This window comes from Chionomys nivalis, chromosome 9 (genome assembly GCF_950005125.1).
Source record: "Chionomys nivalis chromosome 9, mChiNiv1.1, whole genome shotgun sequence".
Classification (NCBI taxonomy): domain Eukaryota; kingdom Metazoa; phylum Chordata; class Mammalia; order Rodentia; family Cricetidae; genus Chionomys; species Chionomys nivalis.
This window is the reverse complement of record NC_080094.1, coordinates 1,439,610-1,462,985: the sequence shown is the minus strand read 5'-3', so window position 1 is coordinate 1,462,985 and position 23,376 is coordinate 1,439,610. Positions and strand designations below refer to the sequence as shown.

The window sequence follows — 23,376 nt, the reverse complement described above, 5'->3', positions numbered from 1 at the left end:
TACAAGGGATTCAGGAGTCCTATGCCAGGGACCATGGCTGGAGACCAAACGCAGGTCTCTTACGGGGCACAGTACGGTGATGTGTCCTTGTGACTGGATGTTTGGGACAGTACAACCCACTGCAGTGAGGAAGGCATGCAGAATTCACAGCATTTAGCAGGTGTTTGCAATGTGGCTCTGAACTGGAACTAAAAGATGCAAAGCTGGGACCCTTGAGCTCCCTCCAGCACCCCATCCTACCCCACCCCACCCCACCCAGAAGCTGTCTACCTTACCTTACAAAGCACTATAACCTAAGGTCCCACAACAGCCGGAAACACAACCACCAGCTGGGGGTGATGTGTCCACATACATGAGCCTGCGGGACATTCCATGCAAACATAGCAGATGACTAGGAGGGCTTGCAGCCATAAGAACTGCCCCCCTTAAGGTGAAGAACCACCTCTGCAGTATTCAGGTGCTAGGGAGTCAGGGAGGCTGGGAGCATGACCAGTTTGCAAAGTGCTGCTGCGGGCCCTGAGCTGGTTTCTGGGTCAGGATGGGGGTGAGTGTTGACGTGGTAATCAACAGTAAGCAGAGATAGGGCTGCAGCCATGAATCTGTTTGCAGCGGCTCCTTACTTCTGGAGATAAGAGCATGACAAGCAGACACTGTAAATGCCAGCCATGGGCTAGCTGTTCCACTCTGGAGTCTGGGCCATATCTGAGGGCTGAAAGTACACTAGCCATACGTGAGGTGCCTTGGTGGTGGTGGCAGGTAGAACCTTGTGGCTCTGATGCTCCCCAAGAGACTCGCAGGAAGGAAGAATCAAAGAAGAAAGTATGTGGTTCTCAAGAGTCTGTTTTGATGAGGCACCATTTCCTTTATTGTTTTTGGAAGCAGTCTTTTCCATGGGAATGTTCCAGACATTTGCAGGTTTCTGCACCAGGTCAAATATTTGACCATTGCTTCAAACCTATCTCATGACTTTCCCTTATCACTGCCTGGTATATCCTCCCCGTCCATGTACCAAAGAGCCTGGGCAGACCTTCTACGCCATAGAAAGACTGAGGAGTAGCAGACTATGGTGTCTGCCTGAGGCTTTGGTCACAGGCGGCCGAGTGGGTGACAGAACCCAGAGCTCCAGCTCAGTTTCCAGCCATTCTACCCTGAATGCTTCTCAGGACCGAGCTCGCTAGGTCCTGTACACTCATGGAGGTGTACAGCTTTCACCTCTCCAAGGCTTGTCCAAAGTGTAATGTCATTGCGGGGACACCAGCATGTGTTCTCATCTCAGAAACAGTAACACACAGATGAGGTACACGAAAGCCAAGTAGTGTGGATGTGTGGGAGCTGATATTCAGGGCCACTCCCTGGCATTCTCTCTGGGTAGCACCCACCCCCTGTTGAAAGACTGTTTCTGTCAATACCAAGGCTGTCTCCTGGCTCCACAGGAAAGGAACTGTTCTTATTCATGCAGTGCTACAATGTCACCAGCACCAGCAGAATTGGTCAGAAGACTGATGAGTCACCCAACTGGGCTCTAATGACCTCAAGTGGCCCAGCATCAACAGCAGAGAAAGATGGATTTGTATTGATGATGTTGATACATAGACTCAACCCTGCCTAGAGGAAGAACTATCTGGAACAGGCTCCTGGAAGGTGACTGCAAGCCTCCCCTTCCCCATTGTCCTGTCCCATAAGTTGACCCTGGCTTGCCTGATTTGTTGGGACATGGTGGGCACTGCATCGTCTCTGTTAATAGTGGGGTTTGTGGTAGCTCACACGGCATCACCCCAATCTCAGAAGGTGTTAGAAACCACAGTTATCCAGGTGGGTGGTTGCCTCTGCCTCTATGACCCCAGTGAAGGTCCTGGACACCCAGGCTTGGAGAAATGAATGCTCCTGGACTTTCCTGGTAGAGGAAACAGGCCTGTGTTTGATCTCTCTTGAACTCTGTCCTGAAGCCCCAAAGACTTGTCCATGTTATGGTGACCTGGCCTCTCTGTATGTGAAGATAAGACTTGTGTGATTTGTCCCCAAGGTCCCTAACTATTCAACAAGTGACAGTTGTGACTGGTGTCCCTGGACCATAAAGACGATCCAGTTTTAAGTATTAGGCAGAACCGACCACCCGGAACTCACATAAAGTTGAGTATGGGCAGGGTCAGCATCGTGGGCAGTGCAGACCCAAGACTGCACCCACATTCCCGGGCTCTAGACCCCAGAGAAACCTAGCAATAGATGGGTGTAGAGCAGAGAATAAGGACCAAGTGCAGTCAAGGAGCCTGACCAGAGGGTCCAGACCTTCCTTTTCTTCCTCTAGAAGGCATGGGATAGGCAGCCTGCAGGGTGAGCACCTGCATGTTATTTTTAGGGCAAGTTTTACATTCAATTATCCATGTTAACTCAACATAATTCATCCTCTGAAAAGAAAACATGCAAAAATTAGACATAGCAGCCTCTGAGCGTTGCTTAGGTCAGGCTGAGCCAACAGAGCACCCAGTGTGTGCTCTGGACGGTGGGACAAGGGAGTCTGCCTTCAGGAGCCAGTGTTCTCTATGGGGCTGCCCCTTCCTTCGTCATCCTGAGACCTCCAAACATATACACTACCCAGAAGGCGAAGAATTAACTGTTAATTCACAGAGGGTCTTCTTGGGACATTCTGACACAAGGGACCAAAACCCAAGTCAAACCACATTGAGGAAAACAGTTTACATGACCAAAGAGTCCAAGGGGCCAGCTAGACTCGGTCAGGGACCTAAACCAAGTCCAAGAAGTTACAGATCCATTTCACCCCAGAAATGGTTCCAAGAGACAAGAATCTCAAGGACCTAAGGGTCCCTGGATGATAAGGGCCCCTGGGGAGAAAAGAGTCCCAGAAAGACTTGTGGTTGAGAACCAGAGGGTCTCCACAGTGAACTAAGCGTGTCTCCTCCAAATTAAATGTGAAAACCCCACGGAGGTAGAGTTGGGGGTGTTTTGTGGGGTGAGTAGGCTGTGGGGTTCACTTCATGCCAAGGGCTAGTGCTCCTGTATGCACACTTACAAAACCCCTCATCCCTTTGCCTCATCCCTCCTACTGAGTGAGGACCTAGCACCAGGCAGAAGTGGCATAGAACCTGTCTTGCCCTTGGAGTTGCAGGCATTTATAAGCTACCATCTAACCTAGTGTTAATGGCCACTCGTACGGGCTAAGACAGACTCCTCCTCTCCCACTGTGGGGCATTTTTGTCTTATGATTGCCACCATAAACAGATGTCACCCATTGGAACCAAAGAAGGAAGAGGTGCCTGAAGGTGGACACCTTTTCCACATATGAGCCATGGTGGAGGGAACAGAAGATGTAGGGACCCCTGGCAGCCACTAATAAGAGCCCTGACTCATTGTGTGGGTTGAGTTAGTGCCAGCACATAGTCCAGTCACCCCTCATATACCTACAGGCATCCAACAGCCACTGCCACCTGGATGCTAGCTAGCTTCCTCTATCCCTGTCCCTGGCAGGACTGGTCCTTGGGGCTTCCCATCCCCTTCCATCCCCACCCTTGATCCTCTCACCACCAGCATGGTCTGGAGCTGACAAGGGATGCTTTCTGCATCCCCTTATCCTGGGGCTTTCTCCTGGTAAGTGAACAAGAGGGATCTGCCCTCCAGGATAGACAGAGACAAGAACAGGGTGGGCCCTGAGCCCCCACTAGCCATTCATTCATTCATTCATTCATCCATCCATTCATTCATTCATTCACCCAGGCTCTCCCAGCATAGCTGAAAACAGAATACGAGGGCCTTGGGCTTATCATTGTTCTTCCGTGAGATCAGCATAGGAGCCCCCAGGGGATCACCTCCTATCCACATCCCACCCTGACCATGCCCTCCCCAGTCCCAGCTGCACCTTCTCAGCCACACCCTCTCTCACCCATGCACAGCCTCAGCCATGCATCCTCAGGGCAGCAGTTCCTCCTCAGCATGGCTCTCTCCTGCTTCCCGTACTTACCTTGGTATTCCTGCTGGAGACTCCCACTCCGCCATAGAGCAGAGGGGGGCTAAGATGTGGGGCCACGTGGAAGAATGCGCTGTGTGTGCACAGTTAAGGGTGAAGTCCATCAGCTCCTTCATCATTTTTCACTGTTGTGGGGGGTTTTGAAACAGGGTGTCTTTGTGTTGCCTGGCCTGGCCTTGACCTCCTGATCCTTCTGCCTTGGCCTCCTGGGTACTGTTCCCAGTTTCAAAGCTTCTTTGGGAGCCTCAGTCTGACTGGAGCGTGTGCTGGGTGCTTCCTGGGCAAGAGCTCTGTGCCCTGTGTTTTATGAGTCTGTTTCCTGACACTCTGAAACAAACCTCCCACAGATGCACCTGCCACCTTGCAGTTCTGCGATCACAGCCCAGAATGGGCCTTCCTGGTCTAGAACCAACATGTTAAGGAGTCTGGTCCCTTCTGGAGGCCATAAGGGCTCCCATGGTGGTTGGGGTGGTGGCTTCCACAGCTGTTTTCTCCCTGATTCTCCCCCCTTGTCCCCACACAGAGATTCTTCCCATTTTGGGGTGTTCCTCTGATGGCCAGGATAAATTCCTATGCTGTCCCCACATAGAGACTGTTTCCATTTTGGCCAGGATAAATTCCTATGCTGTCCCCCCTTGTCCCCACACAGAGACTCTTCCCATTTTGGGGTGTCCCTCTGATGGCCAGGATAAATTCCTATGCTGGGCAGTTAGTAAACAGCCACTTCACCCATCTTCTGGATGTCTGGAGCCCATCGTTTTGCTGACTGCATACATTGTCCCAAACTGGTAGGGACAGTTCCATGAACACTAGGGAGTTGGCACCCCTACTTTACAGATGAGGAAACTGAGGCTCAGGGTACCTAGACTGACTCAGTAGAGGTCTCCAAGACTGAAGCCACTAGGTCAGATCTTAAACACTTTGTCTAACCAAGTAGAGAAGATTGCCCCGGAAGCAGCACCAGCCTTATGCTGGTAAGAGTTTCCAAGCTCCAACCAAGGGGAGAAGCTTTTATGGCACAGTAGAAATAACTAAAGAAGCTGGATATGGTGGCTCATGCCTGTAATTCTGGCACTTGGGACATTAAGGCAGGAGGATTGCTATGAGTTCAAGTCCCGCTTGACTTACAGGATGATTTCAACTGTAGCCTGGGACACAGAGAAAGACCTTGTCAGAATTAAAAATAAGAATAAGCAGAACAAAGCAACAACTTAAGGATCAGCAGATGGCCACAGGGGCTCTCCTCTCTCTCTACTCTGGTATTGTTCTGGGCAAAGCCTGTGCTCAGAACCTTGGGGCAGGGGCATGGGATAAAGCGAAAAATCAGGGTCTCTAAGCAGATGCCAAGGGCCTCAACAAACCTATGTCTGTGGACTGGGCTGGGGCTTACCATGGGATAAACACGTGTGCATGCAGGCACTGCACAGGAAGGCTGGAGTGCAGGGGGACAGAACACTGAACAAGAGAATCACAGCTGTCACAGAGCCATTGAGTTCAAGGGGCAGGGCTGTGGGATAATGCTCTTGTATACTGTAAAGAATTGTCACCTGTATTGGTTTAATAAAATGGTGATTGACCAGTAGTCAGGTAGGAAGTACAGATGGGGTGACCAGACTAGGAAAATTCTGGGAAGAGGAAAGGCAGAGATGTAGTCACCAGCAGACGCAAAGGAAGCAAGATGAGAATGCCTCACTGAGAAAAGATACCAAGCCACGTGGCTAAGTATAGACAAGAACTAACTATGGGTTAATTTAAATTGTAAGAGCTAGTTAACAATAAGCCTGAGCTAATAGGCCAAGCAGTTTATACTTAACATAAGCCTCTGCGTTGTTTTTTTTTTAAAGATTTATTTATTATGTATACAATGTTCTGCCCCTGCATGTATGCCTACAGGCCAGAAGAGGGCACTAGATCTCATTATAGAAGGTTGTGAGCCATCATGTGGTTGCTGGGAATTGAACTCAGGACCTCTGGAAGAGCAGCCAGTGCTCTTAACCTCTGAGCCACATCTCCAGCCCAAGCCTCTGCGTTTTTATTTGGCTGCAGGACTGGGCAGGACAGAAACTTCTGTTAACAAGGCAGAGATGTCTTTGGGTGCATGAGAAGTCAGAAGAAAATAAGCCAAACAGTCTTCGGTGTTTCCTTGAGGCAAGCCCTGATCAGGAGTGGGGAAGAGCGGGTCCACGCTGCACACTCCAGGCAGACCTTGGGAGGCATGCTGGTGCTGGCAACCACAGAGCAGAACATGGCAGAAGCACATGGTTTAAATGGGTCTGTTGCAGGCAGTGGGTGCTGGCTGAACCTCCTCAGGTTTGGACTAGAATGCTCTGGGTGCTTTAGCCACAGAAAGTGAAGGATTTCTGGGTGACTTGGGAGTAGGAGAACTGAGGACCATCCTAGTCGGAAGACCCAGGGGGTGACCAGCAAGGAGAGTAGCCAAAGGAAAGACCAAGGGGTAAACTATTAGATGGGGACCACCAAAACTTTGTGTGCAGCACACACACACACACACACATGCGCACGCGCGCGCCTCCCTGAGCTAGCATCCCTACTTGGTTGGTTCTGAAAGTCCTCTGAACTACAGCTTTAAAAGAAAGATAAGGCCATCATACTGACACACACACCCCTCCGCCACTCCAAGAGGACTTCAGACACCAAGGGAGGGCGACTTTTAGGCAAGTGCATATGACAGACAGCCACCCAACATCTTGGGAAAGAGTCCCCAAAGGTAGAGGGTGTGGCACCTCCCTGCCTGGCTTCTCCTGCTGGCCTTCATTCAGATGAATTCCATGAATGCTGGTGTTTTCTCGGAGTGACATCCTGTGTTTTTTAAAAGCGGGCACTCAGTGAAAGACACCCTCAGCAGCCTTCACAGAGACCACACCGTATGCACTGTACACACAGGAAAACAGGTTCAGTCCATTTATTTACCTGGTCGGAGATAATCACCAGAACAAAGCACAGCTAGGACTCCAGACCTCTTGTACCCAAATTCCATGCACCCCACCCCCACCAATACCCCTCTATGTCCTGTGGCCCTGTGGCAGCGCATCTCTTGTAGTTACACAGTGCACTCTCGGCAGTCACCCCACTTCCTCTCCTGGTTCTCCCCCCAGAATACAGCTTGTGACTCCAGAGAGCTGGCCAAGGCCGAAGGGTGGCCTGGACCTGCCAGAATCCCCAGAGATACTCTGAGCGTAGCCAGACCACGGAGGAGAGGTGGGGGCTATCCCCCACACGTGCACATGTGTTGCTCTAGTTTTAAGATTCCTCCTTGGAAGGCAGCAGGCTTTGGAACATGTGCAGCTTCCAAACTGTGAGATGGAGCAGACAGCTCAGCTCTTCAGAGCATCCGTGCTGCCGATCCCCATGTCTACCTGCATCTACATCTCACCTGCTCGCAGCCACATAGGACACCAATTAATAATGATAACACAACCAAGGTAGGGTAGACATACCTGCAATGCCAGCACTTGAGAGGCTGAGGCAGCTGGATCCCAAGTTCAAAGCCAGCCTCAGTATCTTTGGGAGACTGTCTCATAAACAAAAATTAAGGTCCAGAGAGATTACTCAGAGGGTAAAGACACTTGCCCCGGAAACAGACAACCTGAATCAGATCTGCAGGACTCACAAACCAAAAAGAGAAGACTAACTCCCACTAACTATGGCATGCATGTGCCTGCACAAACACACACATACACACATACTGTGTCACACATGTGCCTGAACAAATACACATACACACACATACACACACACAATCAACTATATAAATAAAGTGTTGTCCAGGAATGGTGATGCTCACCTTTGATCCCAGCACAAGGAAACATAGGCAGATAGATCCCTATGATTTCGAGACCAGTCTGCTCTACAAAGGGAGATTTAGACCAGCAAAGCTACACAGTGAGTCCTTGTCTCAAAACAATAACAACAAAAATACAATTAAAAAATTTAACAAAGATAAGTAAATAAATGGGCCAGAGATGTAGTTCAGTGGTCGAGTGCTTGGTCCTGTGTAAGGTCCTGGGTTCAATTCCTGGCACCATAAAAACAGAAAAGAAGCAACTAAATAAATGTTTGCTGAGTTTAGTGTCGGAGCTTCAGGGGTTCTTAGGAAATAAGGACAGTGCACCGTGGCTGGAAATGTACTTAGCTTTTTAAAAGATTTCTTTATTTTTAACTACGCATCTTGGTGTGGGAGTGAGGCGTGTGTACGCGAGCCAGACACCAGGGGAAGCCAGAAGAGTATGTCAGACCCTCGGGAGGTGGAGTTACAGGTGGTTGCAAACCATCTTGGGTGGGTGACGGGAATTGAACTCCAGCCCTCTGCAATTAACAACAAGCCAACTCTTTAGTCCCTTATTTAGCCTTTTGACTTTATTAAGAAGCCTTCTTGCCCAGCAGTAATCTAGAGGCCAGGAGAAGGAGGCATGGCCTCTGATGGGACGATGGCCTGCTTTTTCTGGAGCCTGTTAGACACGATGCGTAGGTGGCACTTTTCTTGTCCAGCCAAGCTAAGTTGTGTGTCTCCTCATGCACTAAGTGGCAGCTGTGTCTGTCTGAGCAGTGTTGAGGGACGTGTTGTCAAACCTGAATAAACAAAGATGCCAGCTCTTAGGACAGTGCTGCCTGGAGCCTTTCATTTGGTGGCTCTTTGAACTTGACTTTCACACACAGATAATAGCTAAAAATTCCACATAATGATGGGACTCGGCTTTGCCCATACCACACAAGGAACTTAAGAAAGTGAAATCATCTTGTATTCTAGCTGTCTGGAAACCCAGAACCTGTCAAGAGACGTTGGCCCTTGCTGCAGAGGAGATGGGCCAGCTCTAATCCAGACCAGGAGCGGTTGAGACCCCCACAGCCTGCCCTGGTGTCCTGGCCTCAGCACAGTAGTAATTCACGCTTTGCTTGCCCACAGCTATGTGGGGCTTCAATTTGTCAGCGTGGGACTTGAACCATTAGAATTATGGCTGGGTCACCTATGAACACTCGTGGATCCAGGCCTGACCTTCGTACAAGGTGCTCAGTGACATGCTGTTTAGAGGGGGATCCTGTTCAGGAAGCATGGGTTGAAGGCCCAAACTTGCAATTAAAGGTTCTGCTTTTGAGTCTTCCTGGCTCAGGGCAGCCAATCCAGAAGGGCCCAGAGGCACAGTCACTGGGGAGCCCCCTGTGAGGGCCTGCACCATCCTTGTGCACAGCCAGACCTTCTGGATGGCATTTTCCCAGCCGGTTTTAAGCAAATACCTTGTCATAATATTTGTGCTAAGTTGCCATTTATGATTTTTTTAAAGCTTTGACACTATCGCAAAAGAAAGCTTTGGAAGACAAGGCCAGCTTAGCCAAAAGGTCAGGACTAGAAAACCAAACATGGGCTCGGGCTGCCTTTGAGATGGCCTCTCCCGGGTGACTGAAGCTCCTGCTGCCAAAAGAATGTACTCCTGTGGTCACTGGCAAGACCCTCCTCTGGGGCACCCCCCGGGGAGGAGGACAGATGGCAGTGTCGGTGGCTGGCTTTGGGCGGGACCAAGTACACAATTGGGCAGTGAGCTGTGGGCCTGATGGAGCCCAGTGTTGCACGAATTCCAGTTGTTCTTAATAATAAAACCTCAGAATCAGCTATCGGGGGGAAGCTGAAGGGTCTGAGAAGCAGAGCGGCCAGGCACTAGAGTCCTTACCCCATCCATGCTCAGAGGAAAGGGGCGAGCCTCTCCTCAGACTGCGTCCTCAGACTGACCGCTTCAGACTAGGGCTCTTACTTCCTAACCCTATCACCACCACCTGCTCTGCTCATTTAACTGGTGCCCAGTGTCTGTCTCATCTGGGGCAGTTTTCAAGCCTTACCTGCACGGTTGATGGGCAATCGACCAGAAACCATCAGTGCAGATTTATGTTTCCCTTTGACAAAGGAAGGAGCTGAGGTTCAGAAAGGCAGAGACGCTTGTCCAAATATTAAAGGCATGTTCAACCCCTGTAGCCTGCTGTACTGGTTTCTAGCAAGGGGACACAGTTGTTTCCTTTGAAGACCAAATGTTTAAACACTGCTTTTCATGTGTGAAGATTCCTTAGTGAGAAGACCAACTTTTGTCTGAGCAGGCGAAACCAAAGCAGGTTGAGGGTATTAATTTGAGAGTCTCCCCATTGGCTGAGCCTGGGTTTCAGGTCAAGTTTGGGTCCCTGATCTGAGTCCTGTCTCTCATCACCCACTCAGGTTTCCTACTTCCAACACAGCAGATACAGCCAGCTAGGTCCATGCAGGACTGCAGTCTGTGAGCCTTCCCTCCTGCCCTGGGACTCCGCAGGATCCAGTAGGAGTTGTTTGGAAGAAGAGCGCAGGAGAAGAGCCAAGAGGGCTAAGTGGAGAAATAGAGGCAGCGGCCCTGGGGCAAGCAAGATAACAGCAAGCCCGGAAGCTTTTACTAGGGCCCCTGCCTGGGAGGACAAGATGCAGAGGCCATTGTTCCTTTGATCCAAGACATGGGAAGGGTCCCCTGGGACAGGCTGAGCTGGGCGGAGCGCACAGGCGGCAGTGTTTCCTGAAAGGACAGATACCTCTCTGTGTCACCCACAAACCTGCCCTGCCCCTCTATAGGGCCCTGGTCCTGAGAGTGACTGCTAGTAACCAAATCTAGGTGACAAAGGGCATCAAACCCAAGGGCAGCAGAAGATCGCGGGGTTACCTGAGCCCCAATGGAGAGCTTGGGCTGCTCTGCCTTCCTGCTCTCTGCTTTCCCTCACCCAACGCTGCACAGGCTAGAACCCCCCTGGGTGCTCATGGCACCCTGCAGGCACCCAGAAGGGAGGGGACCCAGCCAGCTGTACAAAGACCCTGCCGTGCTAGGAGGGTGCCGCCTCCTTCTCCGCCTTCCCGAGTATACCCCCCATGGCCTTGATGGAGTTGGAGGCGACATGGGGTTGCTTCCTTTTGGGGATAGGAGAAGTTGGTACAAATGATGGGAGAAGAGAAGACTGTACTGCCCCGGAGAGGTTGAAAGGAAAGGTCCAATATCCCCTCACTCCGCCGCATCCCATAAGGAATGCTGGTTCTCTGAGGTGCTCATCCCATCCCGGGTTGTTCCTTGTAGCGTTCAGGGGCGACCGTCAGTCAGTACCCGGGTGGGGAGGGGACAGTGGCTGGGGCCGCCTCTCTGCCTCTCCAACACCCTCCTCCGCTGCTGGGCGCGCCGCGCAGCCGCCTGCTCAGTGGAGGCGCGAGGAGCCCCGCAGGCTCCGGCGCAGCAGGAGGTGTGCGAAATCGGGGTGCGGGGAGAGCTCGAAGCAGAAGAGGGAGAACGAGGGTGAGCACGCTGAGCAGCCGTGCGTGCGCTCCGCTCTGCGCCACAGGATCGCCCAACGAAGCACAAGCCAGCAGGGTCGCGGTCCTGAGGACGTTGCTGCCACCCAGGCGTGCAGAGAACCAACCACAGAATCTGGAGGTCGAAGCAGCCCCGATTCGGGGCAGTTTCGGTACTCGGAGGGTGCGGAGGAAAAGCGAAGCCAGAACGCAGATCCCAGACTCCGGAGGAGAAAGGACAGTGGCTCACGGTGACTGCACGTCGCGAGCCCCAAAGCTCCCAGAATCGTCTGGATCGCGCTCTGCGCTTCGCAGCTGGACGGCACGCCCCCTTAGCTTCCTCACCCTTCCCTCTGGGCGCCTCCTCACCTGACCCCGGAGGAACTTCCACCTACAAAAGGTGCAGGACAAAGCCAGATACCCGGCGCCCACCATGCGTCTCAACAGCTCCGTGCCGCAGGGCGCTCCTGGTGAACCCGGAGCCCAACCCTTCCCGCGACCGCAGTCAGGACTGGAGGCCATGCTCCTGGCGCTCGGCTTGGGCAATGGCTCTGGCAACACCTCGGAATCCATTCTGGCAGCACCCAACAGCGACCTGGACGTGAACACTGACATCTATTCCAAGGTGCTGGTGACCGCTGTATACCTGGCACTCTTTGTGGTAGGCACTGTGGGCAACTCAGTGACAGCCTTCACCCTGGCGCGGAAGAAGTCACTGCAGAGTCTGCAGAGCACTGTGCACTACCACCTGGGGAGCCTGGCGCTGTCCGACCTGCTCATCCTGCTGCTGGCCATGCCTGTGGAGCTGTACAACTTCATCTGGGTGCACCATCCCTGGGCCTTTGGGGATGCCGGCTGCCGTGGCTACTATTTCCTGCGCGATGCCTGCACCTATGCCACAGCCCTTAATGTAGCCAGCCTGAGTGTGGAGCGGTACTTGGCCATCTGCCATCCCTTCAAGGCCAAGACCCTCATGTCCCGTAGCCGCACCAAGAAGTTCATCAGCGCTATATGGCTAGCCTCGGGGCTGCTAGCTGTGCCCATGCTCTTCACCATGGGCCTAAAGAACCGCAGTGCTGATGGCCAGCACCCTGGTGGCCTGGTGTGCACGCCCATCGTGGACACAGCCACCGTCAAGGTCGTCATCCAGGTAAGAGTGTCTAAGTGGGGACTCAGGGCGATGCCACGTTAGGGAGCGCACCAGGGCAGCCACTGTTCCTATCTGGCTGCTCCTCTCCCTGGGGACCACAAAGAGACGTTCAGCAGTGTCACCTCACAAGCCCCAGTGAGTCAAGGCACCACCTGGGGAGACACAACAGTGATGCCCTGAGGAAAGAACTGCACCCAGCAGCACTTTCTTCTCCCTTGTCCCCACATAGGCCCCGTGACATCACCCTGAGTGCTGCATGCTGAAAGAGCTCAGCCAGGGTGCTCCTAGGAGGCAGGGAAGGGGCAGAACCCTCCAGCAGCTCATCCTTCTTTCCTCAACTTTTCTCACTCAGTTGCCTGCCCCACCCTTCTTCCTCCCCTCCTGTTGAAGGGGGCTTCAGCCCCAACAGTGACTTCCCTCTATCTAATGTAATCTGAGGGTACTCTTAGGAGAGAGGGCTGCCATCAGCCTTTCAAGAGATTACAGGATTGTCTGACACCCCCACCGACTGGCCCCCCAGTGTCTCTGGCTGCCTCTTCTGGAGCCAAACCCAGGAGCTGGAGCCTTGGTCACCGTCTTAACTGAGTTGCAGTTTTCCCATCTGAGAAGTGAGGTGATCATAACATTGAGGAGGTCCCTGGGGGCCTGAGAGGGGTTCACAGGACCCTAGGGTGACAAAGCACTCGCAGGCAGTGCCCTTGTAGCTGCTAGTGGTGATGTTTCTACAAAGCAGTCTGGGGTGTCTGGGTGTGGTGAGGCAAGGAAGATTGATGAGGGTAGCCACAGGGGAAGCCAGAGCAGAAATAACACTTTAAGCCAGCCATGATAGTGCCAAACACTTCAGACTGGAGCAGGAAGCTTACAAGTTTGAGGCAAGCCTGGGCTACATAGTGAGACCCTGTCTGAAAAATTAAAAAAAGAAAGAAAGAAAGAAAGAAAGAAGAAAGAAAAGAAAAGGGAAGGAGGAAAGTTTTGAACAACTTCTTGGCCCCAGCCCCTGGGCAACGGTGGAAGTACAGAGAGGGTTGTCCTTCACCCGAGGTTGGGCAAAGAAGCCAGAGAATGGGAGGGTCTGCAGAGGGGCTCCTGCCATGTTAGAGGGGTCTCCAGGGAAGCTAGCTGTCCCATACGACTGTCATCCATAGCCTCCCTCTCACAGTCTCCCAGCAGGATTCCATGGTCACTTTGGAAGCCACATGGTCTGTCCAGGTGCCACGCAAAAATCAGCAATGCTGGGTAGGTTGTAATAGACCCTCAGACGCTGGGCAGTATTTAACTCAACAGATCATCTCTGAGGTGAGCCATGGGACCAGAAACACACTTGTGCTACAAATGTCTCTGTACGGGGCCCCTCCTGAGATGCCACTCTTAGCAGGGGTAAGTGCTCAGCTTCTCTGTCTATTGAGAGCCTACGCGTTGAGACAAGCATGCTCCGTGTGGTAAACAGTGACTAATCACAGGAGCTTCTTGCTCCCTTTGAGGCATGTTTCTTCCTTCAAGGTCCTGTCTTTGATCAACTTCGTAGGAAGGGGGGCTTCTCAGCCCATAGCGCCTGTGGACGGCAACCTCTCCAACTGTAGGACCTCAGCAAGGGGGCAAATACAACCCATCATTTTCTCCTAGACATTCCCCTTTCTGAGATTCCTGCAGGACCCCTGGTGGAGCCACAGAACTGGAGACCTATGTGACAGTATGTCTCCTCCCTCCCAAAGCTCTGATGTCTGGGGCTTGTTGAGGACCCACGCTTGGCCAGGGTCCCTTCTGTAGCTGATATGGTGTTGGCTGAGTGTTTCCTAAGTGTCTGCTGGCTGCCTTCATGGCCCCAGAGAACAGGGCTTCCATTTTTCCTTAGAAGACTCGGGCTCATTCTTGGAGCCACTGATTACAGTGTGTTCTCGTCCATCTGACGTTAACAGCTGACCAGGCTGCTCTGGCTGGGAACACAACTCTTCTGGGTACTTGATAAGACCATTCCTCATCAGAGGTCTGGACCCTCTGACTTCTCCTATGTGTTTTGTTTCCTGGGGTTGTAGGGTTTGTGGTACCCACTAGGATGTCTGAGCACCTGAAGCAGATCTTAGTGCATAGCTCCTGCTCTACTGAGTCAGGGCTGGCCATCCCATGCCTCCACCGTCATGGTCATATTTGGAAGTATTGATGTGCTGGCCTCTTTCCAAAACAGGGACATCCCCCTGCCTTAGCATCTTCTGTGAGGACTGGCTACACTACACGCTTTAAGGATTCCATCTTAAGCACTTGTCAATGGGAATTATTCAAAAATGAGCTGAAAGTTAGGTGGTAAACCTGAGCAACTGAGAACAGTCACTGGAGAGCAGGTGTCTGGAGGTCTTAACAGGATGAGTAGGCAGTGGGAGAAGCAAAAAATCAGAAGATGCCTGGTGTCCAGCTTCTCCCAAGGCTCAAGACCTGGTTCCTACACCAGTGACAGGAGGAAGAGCTGGAGGCTTGGGGACTTCATGGTGTCCAAGGGTTCCCCAAGACTGTCACATGTACCTGCCCAATCCTGAGCCCTATATGGCCCTTATGCCACCCAGACCAGCTTCCTGCTCTGACCTGTAACTGTCCTGCTCCTGCTGCCTGCTCTGACCTGTTCTATGACTGCCTTATAGTTCTCTGTTGCTGACCTTGAAGCCTGTATCCCAGACTACAGCTTATCTAGGTCCTGTGTTCGTATGTCTAGGGACCAGACATGCTCTGTATGTGAACCCATGGGGATGAAGTGTGAGCCCACAGACTGTCCATCCTCAATCCACCATCCTCTCAGTGATCCTCAGACTGCCCTTTTCCAGTGAAAATGGAAATATTTCTCTCGTAGTCGGAACTAACTTTAGATGCCGCAGCAGCTCTGGGTAGGGTACTTTCTCTCTCCCTGGGACAGAAGAGGCTACAATCCATACAGGGAGAAGCGGTGCCCGCAGCCGCTGCCTCAAGTCTACAGCAGATCAATTGCAAGGTAGCATGGTGAGCACCCAGACAGCTCAGCGGTGATCAGGAAAGGAGAATCACTTTGTCTCCACAAAGAAGAAAATTGGTTCTAATAGTTTACAGAAACGCAGTCTGGGCAAAAGGTCACAGGGGTGTGTAGGCAAAGCAATAGTAAGCATTGGGTATTGATCTCTTTTGTATACATTTACAGTGTTTCATGATCAAAGTTTGCTTTTTAAATTGCTCTGTGTGTGTGTTTGCACACACTCAAGTGAAGGTATATGTATGTGGAGTTCAGAAAATACCTTTAGGAGTCTGTTCTCTCCTTCCACTGCGAGGCCCGGGTGTCAAACACAGCTTGTCAGGTTTGTGTGGGGAGCAGTTTTACACAACTGAACAATCTTGCCATCCTGATGACTAAAGGGTTTTTTGTTTTGTTTTGTTTTTTGGGACAGGATTTCTTTGTGTTGCTCTGGCTGTCCTGGAGCTAGCTGTGTAGACCAGGCTGGCCTCAAACTCAGATATCCACCTGCCTCTGCCTCCAGAGTGCCAGGATTAAAGGTGTGTGTGACTGATAATTGAAGATGATGATGATGATTATTATTATTATTATTATTATTATATGCATATGTGATGTTGTATGTGGTTGTACCCTGGGTGGAGCTGGAGTTTCAGGACTGCGAACCATCTAAAGTGGGTGCTGGGAACCACACCCCAGTCCTCTGGAAGAGCAGGAAGCATTCTTAATCACTGAGCCATCTCTCTAGCCCCTGGTCAAAGCTTTTAAAGGCCCAACATGCTATATATTGTTGGACATAGTGGTATATATCTGTAATCTTTGTTCTCAGGGAGACTAAGACTGGTCTATATAGTAAAACCTGGTCAGAGAGGACTTGGGTGTGGGGTGGGGTGGAGCTTGGCTTATGAAATCGGTGTTCAGACTACAGACTGTAACTGGGCATCGTGGGTAAGATTCTGAAGCTATGAGGAGCAAGGAAGACTGAGATGGTCTTTCAGGAGGAGGTAACACTCACATTGAGAACAGAGTGATCTGGCCTTGTTACTGGCCTGGCCTAGCAAGGCAGGACATGAAGGATGAAGACACGCAGGCAATCCAGTGAGGTCCGTACTGGGACCTTGCTTCTCAGAAAACAATGGGGATGGGGCCATATATTCATGTTAATCAGGTGTCTTGAGAGGCCACTTGTCCAATGTGACCATCTGACTATCAAGGGTCAGCATCTCTGGGAGGTGAGCGAAGAGAAGGGAACGAGTCCTGGGGGAGGAGCCTGCTCCACGTGTAGCTCCTGTAATATCCAGGTGCTGGGCTCTTAGTCCTCAAGGCCTTCACCTGCCACCCTGTTGTGGGGTGTCAAGGGCGGTGAGGGTGTCCTCTAGAAGAACCTCATGCCATGGTCTCATATGTTGTACTGGGAGGCAGAGACCGGTTGATGGAGTCTGATAACGTGACAGAGATGCTCTCATGGTCACATTCAAACAGTGAGGTCTCTGGGTCAAGCTGACGTGGAGGGCTCTGCCATCATATCAGACTGCACAACAGGGTGGAAGGTCTGTCTGTCTGTCTGCACTTCCCAAACCATAATTACGCAACCTTGTATTCTTTTCTAGCTGTTTGTGTTTAAGGGGAGGAGAGATTCTCAAACCCTTTCTTACCCACGTTGCTATCAGTCCGTGTTTCATCACGGACACAGAAAGCAAACTAGAACAGGACTTATGATCAGGTTGGCCAAGTTGAAAGTACCCTCTACCTTCTTCAAACCAGACACTTGTGTCCATTGGAGGCCACTCTGTCAGCGCCAGGGCTGGCTTGAAAGGCAAACCAGACACAGTTGGTGACTTGGCTAGTCCAGCACCTGAGCTATCACTCAGGAATGGACAGTTTGGGAGCCGCCCACCCCAGGGCCGCAGTCCAGAGCAGGTTCAAACCTCCACTCTATAGATGTCAGCTACAGGACCCAGGGTGCTTGGTTTCCTCACCTGCAACAGTAGATGGGTTAGTTTGTATTCAACACTTGAAACTGCCAGGGATTGGAGGCACTTTCAATTCACAACATGCAGGATTCCCTTCACTTCAGGGAACAACAGAGATACAGCAGATTCACAGGCGGGCAAGGCTCTTTCTAGAGCAGCAAAGCACAAGGTACTATTACTCCCAAAATGCTTTCTTCACAGGAGCCTGAGAGCGGTTCTATCATCCATCTTTGACGCTCCACACGGTTCACACGACCCTAGGTCAGGGAACACAGCCAGCTGGCCAGCACCTATGCACCTCCTTTGAGAGATACCTGCTGTCTGGGGCAGAGTCCAGGACCAGGTCTCTCCCACAGCTTATTCTGAGGAATCATCCTCTGAGAATGTGGAGGCGTTAAGATCGGGGACACAGTTTGGTAGGTCAAAGATCTCTGGTAGGCTGCCAGGGGGTGGTGTGCAGGGTCAGGCCACAGGGAAGGACCTGTGCTGTGTGTGCCTGAGGAACTGGGAGGAAGCTGGGGTGGCTGGAGCCATGAGCATTAGTGGACAGACGATGCTGTGGCTTTCACTCCAGGAAATGAGCAGTGGCCCGCTTCCCAGCACAACGGTACAGAGGCATAATGCTTTAAGAGGACAGATCTGTCTTTCTGCCTCAGGAAACAATGTTGGGAGCAGTGAGGAAACCGCTACCTTAGTCCATTATTCCAGAGAGCGGCTTAGACTGGGGCTGGGAGAGCAAGCAAAGGCCTGATGCCAGATCCGTGCTCTCTCTCCTTCTCTCTCTCTCTCCTTCTCTCTCTCTCTCTCTCTCTCTCTCTCTGTCTCTGTCTCTCTCTCTCTCTCTCTCTGTCTGTCTCTCTCTCTCTCCTCTCTCTCCTCTCTCTCTCTCTCTCCTCCTTTCCTCTTCCTCCTCTTCTTCCTCTCTCACCCACATGGCAGCTCACAACAGTCTGCAACTCCAGCTCCAGGGGATCTGACACCCTCACACAGACACACGTGCAAACAAAACACCAATGCATATAAAATGAAAATAAATAAAAATTTTAAGAAAAAAATCAACTTCCAAGACTAGAGGAATAGCTTCATGGCTAGGAGCACGGGCTGCTCTTCCAGAGTCCTGAGGTCCCGTTCCCAGCACCTTGCAGAGCCACACACAAGTAGCTGTAACTCAATCCCAGGGGATCGGACTTGGCCTCTGGACTCCCTGGGCACGGCATGCACCGTGAGGAAGTGGTGAACAAGCATACATTTACCTTCTACACACAACATCCTCCAGTTTCCATGTTGTGTCTCCAATTTAATTTATATTAATTTTTCATTTCTTAAGTCTGTTTCCCTTGAGTTTAATTTGTTCTTCTTTCCCTGAACTGATGGGACTGCTTTTCTTGTTTTGTGTTTCTAAAATAGGGTCTCCCTCTGTAGCCCAGGCTAACCGTACATTTTCAGCAATTCCCCTGCTTTATCCCAGCGTTACAGTGTAAGCCGCCACACCTGGTTTGTTAGTCTAGACTTCTTATAGTAAAAACTTAGATTGTTGATTTAAGAACTTCATTATATAATATTGTTGTTGGTGGTGTTTTGAGACAGGGTTTCTCTGTGTAGCCCTTGTTTTTCCTGGAACCCACTCTGTAGACCAGGCTGGCCTCTAACTCAGAGGTCCATCTGCCTCTGACTCCCGAGTGCTGGGATTAAAGGTGTGTGCTATCATGTCCAGCATGAACTTTATTATTTAATATATAAACAATTAATGCTACAAAATTCTTCTGAAGTACTGCGTTAGTAGCATCTTGAGGTTTGGGTTTGTTTGTTGTTGTTGAGAGTATATCCTTTCTCATTGAAATATTTTCTTATTTTCGTTAAGACCCCCTTTCAACCTTTGGGCTGTTTAGAAGTGTTTTTTACTTCTAGAGATTTTGAGATCTTTCCAGATGCCATCGTACTATATCCATTTATAACTCAATTCTACTGTTTTCGGAGGATATACTCATATGATGTAAATTTAGTTTGTTAGAGACTGTTCTACCCAAGATAATAGTCTACACTGATAGATATTGCAGGAAACAGAGGCAGAATGTTCTGTTAGCAACAGATTATTATGTAAGTACTGATGGTTTTAACTGGTGTTTAATTTACCTCTAAAGTTTCAGTGAGTCTTGTCATATGGTCTTTCTCTTTCATGAGCTCTTATCTTCCCATTCATTTCAGAGAGTTCTGTACCACAAGGAACACGGTCAGATGCTTGCTTTTTGCTGTTGTTGTTTTTTTTTTTTTTTTTTTTAAAGTTTAAGTTCCACTTTATTTTCCAAGGTGTTTTCTTCTGTCTTTAGGAAGTCACTTTACATGGGCTTTGGTGGAGGTCGCGGTGCGGCACCAGCAGGTCTAAATCGGGGTGGGGGTGTTCGGTCCTTCCGAGCTTCCCGAGATCGATTCCTGACCACCTTGCTATGAATAGCACAGCTCACACAGTAATGCAGCTTGACGTAGAGTTTGGGGAGCACATAGGCGTCGAAGACACTTGCTTCGGATATGTCCCTGACGGCAGCCGCCTCTACGATGTTCCGAATGACGAACTTCTTAATGGCCTTGTCCTTGGGCACACAGCGGGCGCAGTTAGTGCAGCGAATTGGCTGCACATGGCCGCGGCCCTTTTTGGCACGACCGTTGTTTCTCCTTTTTTTGGTCATCTTGGAGCCAAGTCCCCGAAAAGCTGTTGTTGTTTTTGTCTTGACGTAAGAGCTTATGGTATAGCCCAGGCTACCTAGGCTATCCTCGGACGTATACCCTCCTGCCCCACCTTCCCAGGTGCTGGGATACTACCACGTGTGCCGAGTGCCTGCTACAACCTTGACCTTTCTTTCCTTTGGGCCACCTTTTACTGAACTTTTAGGTTCTTCTGTGGTCACCGGATGATACAGGAGACGTCGAGGTTCCCTCTTCCGATTCTTAGTCTTGTGCACAGAAGAATTTAAGAACGGATTCAAGCAGAAGCTCAAGAAAGGTTTTATTAAAGTTTAAAAAGAAAAACTTCCAGGCCAGGTGCCATATGAATCTCAACAGTTGTCTGAAGAAGAGTGGAGGGGGAAAGACATTTAAGCTGCCATGGGGGCCAGACACACGGCAGACACACGGTCACAGAACAGGGGCTGGTGGAGGGCACTTTAGAGAAAGAGTGAAGGAGCCCAAAGTGTCAGAAAACACACACAGGTTCTGGCTAGCATGCAAAAGAAACAGAAAAGGCTGGGGGAGTGGTCCCATTTGGGTTTAGGCTCCAGAAAAGTGAGACAACACAGCTGGGCCTCATGGGGAATCAGGGACTGCCCTGGGGAATTCTGGAAGCAGAGAGAACAGTCTTCCCTGAAAGGGGAAATAGTTCCCCTACCTCTCTAGCATAGTTTAAGGTGAGCCCACCTTCCTAAGTTGATTGACTAGGCCCAGCAGGAAGGTTAGGTCTTCACCCAGAGATTCTAGTCTCTTGCCCAGACACAGTATTTTTGTTTTTGCCTTTGTTTTCCTTAGCGGGCTGTTATTGTGGCTGTAGCAATCCCATGGATGGATCTAATGATTGTCTTTGCCTTTAGAATGAGTCGTATTCCTGGAGCTTTGCTGTTGTTGTTTTTCAAGACAGGGTTTCTCTATAGTTTTGGAGCTTGTCCTGGAACTCGCTCTGTAGAACAGGCTGGCCTCCAGCTCACAGAGATCTGCTTGCCTCTGCCTTCTGAATGCTGGGATTAAAGGTGCCCGACTTATTTTATGAGCATTGGTGTTTGTGTGTCTATGTGAGGATGTCAGATCCCCTGGAACTAGAGTTACAGAAACGTGTTAGCTTCCATGTGGGGGTACTGGGAATTGAACCCATGTCCTCTGGAAGAGCAGCCAGTGTTCTTAACTGTTCAATGGTAACTTGGGATTGTTTCCTAAGCATTTTAAACTTTGTTGTGGTATTTTGGGTTATGTTAACCCCTGGAGAATGCTGGTGTTTTTCTTGAGGTGGGCAGGCATTCCAGCAGAGCCCTTTGATTGCACCATCTGTTGATGGTGTTGCCAGCATCAGTACCACAACTAAGTCCTTAGTTCTTCCCTGAGTACTCATCTTAGTCTTGGTTCGTGGTTGCGGCTCAGTTCTCAAACCCTTCACGGCGAGTTAAGTGCATACACCATTCAAGGACAATCCCAGGACTCCCGTTGGGTCAGACGCAGCTTCAGTGGGTCCCTTTCTGTCTTCTCTCAGATCTCCTCCCATGATCCTCAGCTTCTAGGGCTCCTTTTCTCCATCTCCTCTCTGCTGGCTTTTCAGAGTCACCTCCGTGGTGCAGTGGCAAACGCCCCAGTAGGGCCACCCCCGCACATCTTATCAGAATCTATAGACGCGGAACTGCAGTGAGTCATATAGGTGCCTCCCACTTCTCCCCGGTGTACCTTGGGGTCTGTGTCATGTGACTGCTCCTTGTCAGTGGGTCACCTCTTCCTATTTCTTTACATATTTGATAGTATTTTAATTAATAATAAACACTGTAGATGACACTGACCAGGGGTCTAGGCTCTGTTCCATTCCTTTAAAGGGTCTGTTTTCTACTCAAGCAGAAGACTCCATAGCTGAAAGGTATCCTCAAATTGCTCAGGCTGTATTTGATGCTATGCTGAGTGGAAGAGGACAATACACACACACACACACACACACACACTGATGGGGGTTTGCTCCAACCTGTCAGAAAGGTCAGTGTAGGCCATCCTCTGCTGGGAGATCAGTGTGGAAACAGCCCCTCCCCTCTGGCTTCGACCACCAAGAAGCCTTTCATGTTCTGTCTGCACTTAGCCCTAGCAGCACAGAACCCACAGAGAAGTCCTGTATGGATTCACAGCCCTGTCCCTGAACCGGCCTTGCTGGCTGAACAAAGACGCCAGCTCCCAAAGACTCCATCACAAAAACATCCCCAAAGAGAGGACTAGAGGAGAGCCTCTGGTGCTGGGCACAGTCCGTAGCCTTCAGGACACAGGGCCTTGGGCACCCGGGGAGGATTTATGGCTGTTTATAGCAGCTGAGCTTGTCCAGGATCTCAGGCAAAAGCCTTCTCCTGACTTTAAACACTGCCTACATCCACAAATATCCCAGACAGCCAAGATGTACAAGCTTGGCTTGAAGAAATTATTCCAACAACGTGTAAGGAGGCCATAACAAAGGAAGGTACTTGCTCGACAAATGTTCAGCAAGCCTTACATGAAGGCTTATAAAAAGGAGCAGAATTGTTTGGATTTCAACACGCTTAGCCAGTAGACAGTGAGAAGGTGAATTTATTGTAAGTTCCAGTAACTCTCTTTTGGAGTATTTAAAGGTTAAGAGCGTTCTTGGGAGAGCTTTGTTTTCTTGTAACTCGAAATCGGTTCTTCTCTTTAAAGATGCCCCACTTTCAACCCCTCAGAGAGGTTCAGAGAGTCCAGGAGCTGTTTGGAAATAATCTCTCCCTGGGAACTGCTAAGATGTAAACACTCGCAGCCAGCCGTCGGTCCAGTGCATGTTTCCAAGGGTTCAGTAGAACCACAGCATCCCCAGCTCCTGGGGGTCAAGGAGAGTGGGGCACATCTGGGTCCCGTCACGCAGGAACTGAGTGCCAGACATGCAGGCCTCAGAGCTGGTATGGATCCAGGTGGGACTGGCTCATTCATAAACCTGTCTTCAGCAGGCAGGATATGCACAGTAGGAAGCAACTGTCCAGAGTCAAATTTATTGCCTAGGAAGGAGGAGGAAGAGTCGTCCCACCCAGTCCATAGCCCTCTAGGACCTGCCTCCAGGACCCTGCGCCCAGCTCCTTGCAAGCCCGCAGCTGCTGGTGTCTGCCAAGCACCTCTGAAGACACAAAACAACCCAAGGACCCTCAGACTCAGCCACTCAAAACTCCCTTGTCTTGACTGCCTTCAGGCCAAGAGCCTCTGGCATTGCCTCTGTATTTCCCCGTTCTCCTGATGATCCAGAACCACACTCAGGAGAAGCATTTAGATTGCTGTGAAGGCCTC

The 23,376-nt window shown here is 50.6% G+C and overlaps 2 protein-coding genes across 2 annotated transcripts in view; one reads left to right on the top strand and one right to left on the bottom strand.

The window, feature by feature from the left end:
- Nucleotides 1-11,255: 11,255 nt before the first annotated feature.
- Ntsr1 (neurotensin receptor 1) overlaps nt 11,256-23,376 on the top strand; it is a 44,314-nt gene continuing 32,193 nt past the window's right edge. Inside the window, exon 1 of the mRNA XM_057780930.1 lies at nt 11,256-12,429. Within this exon, the coding sequence (XP_057636913.1) occupies nt 11,713-12,429 (717 nt within the window). The 5' untranslated portion in view covers nt 11,256-11,712. The remainder of the gene's footprint in view (nt 12,430-23,376) is intronic.
- Nucleotides 19,666-20,064, bottom strand: LOC130881366 (40S ribosomal protein S26). Its single transcript, XM_057780931.1, has one exon. It carries the CDS (start codon nt 20,049-20,051, stop codon nt 19,704-19,706), a length of 348 nt encoding a protein of 115 aa, XP_057636914.1. The 5' UTR covers nt 20,052-20,064; the 3' UTR covers nt 19,666-19,703.

Coding starts and splice junctions, on each gene's coding strand:
- LOC130881366 (XM_057780931.1), bottom strand. CDS start 20,051: ATGACCAAAAAAAGGAGAAACAACGGTCGTGCCAAAAAGGGCCGCGGC.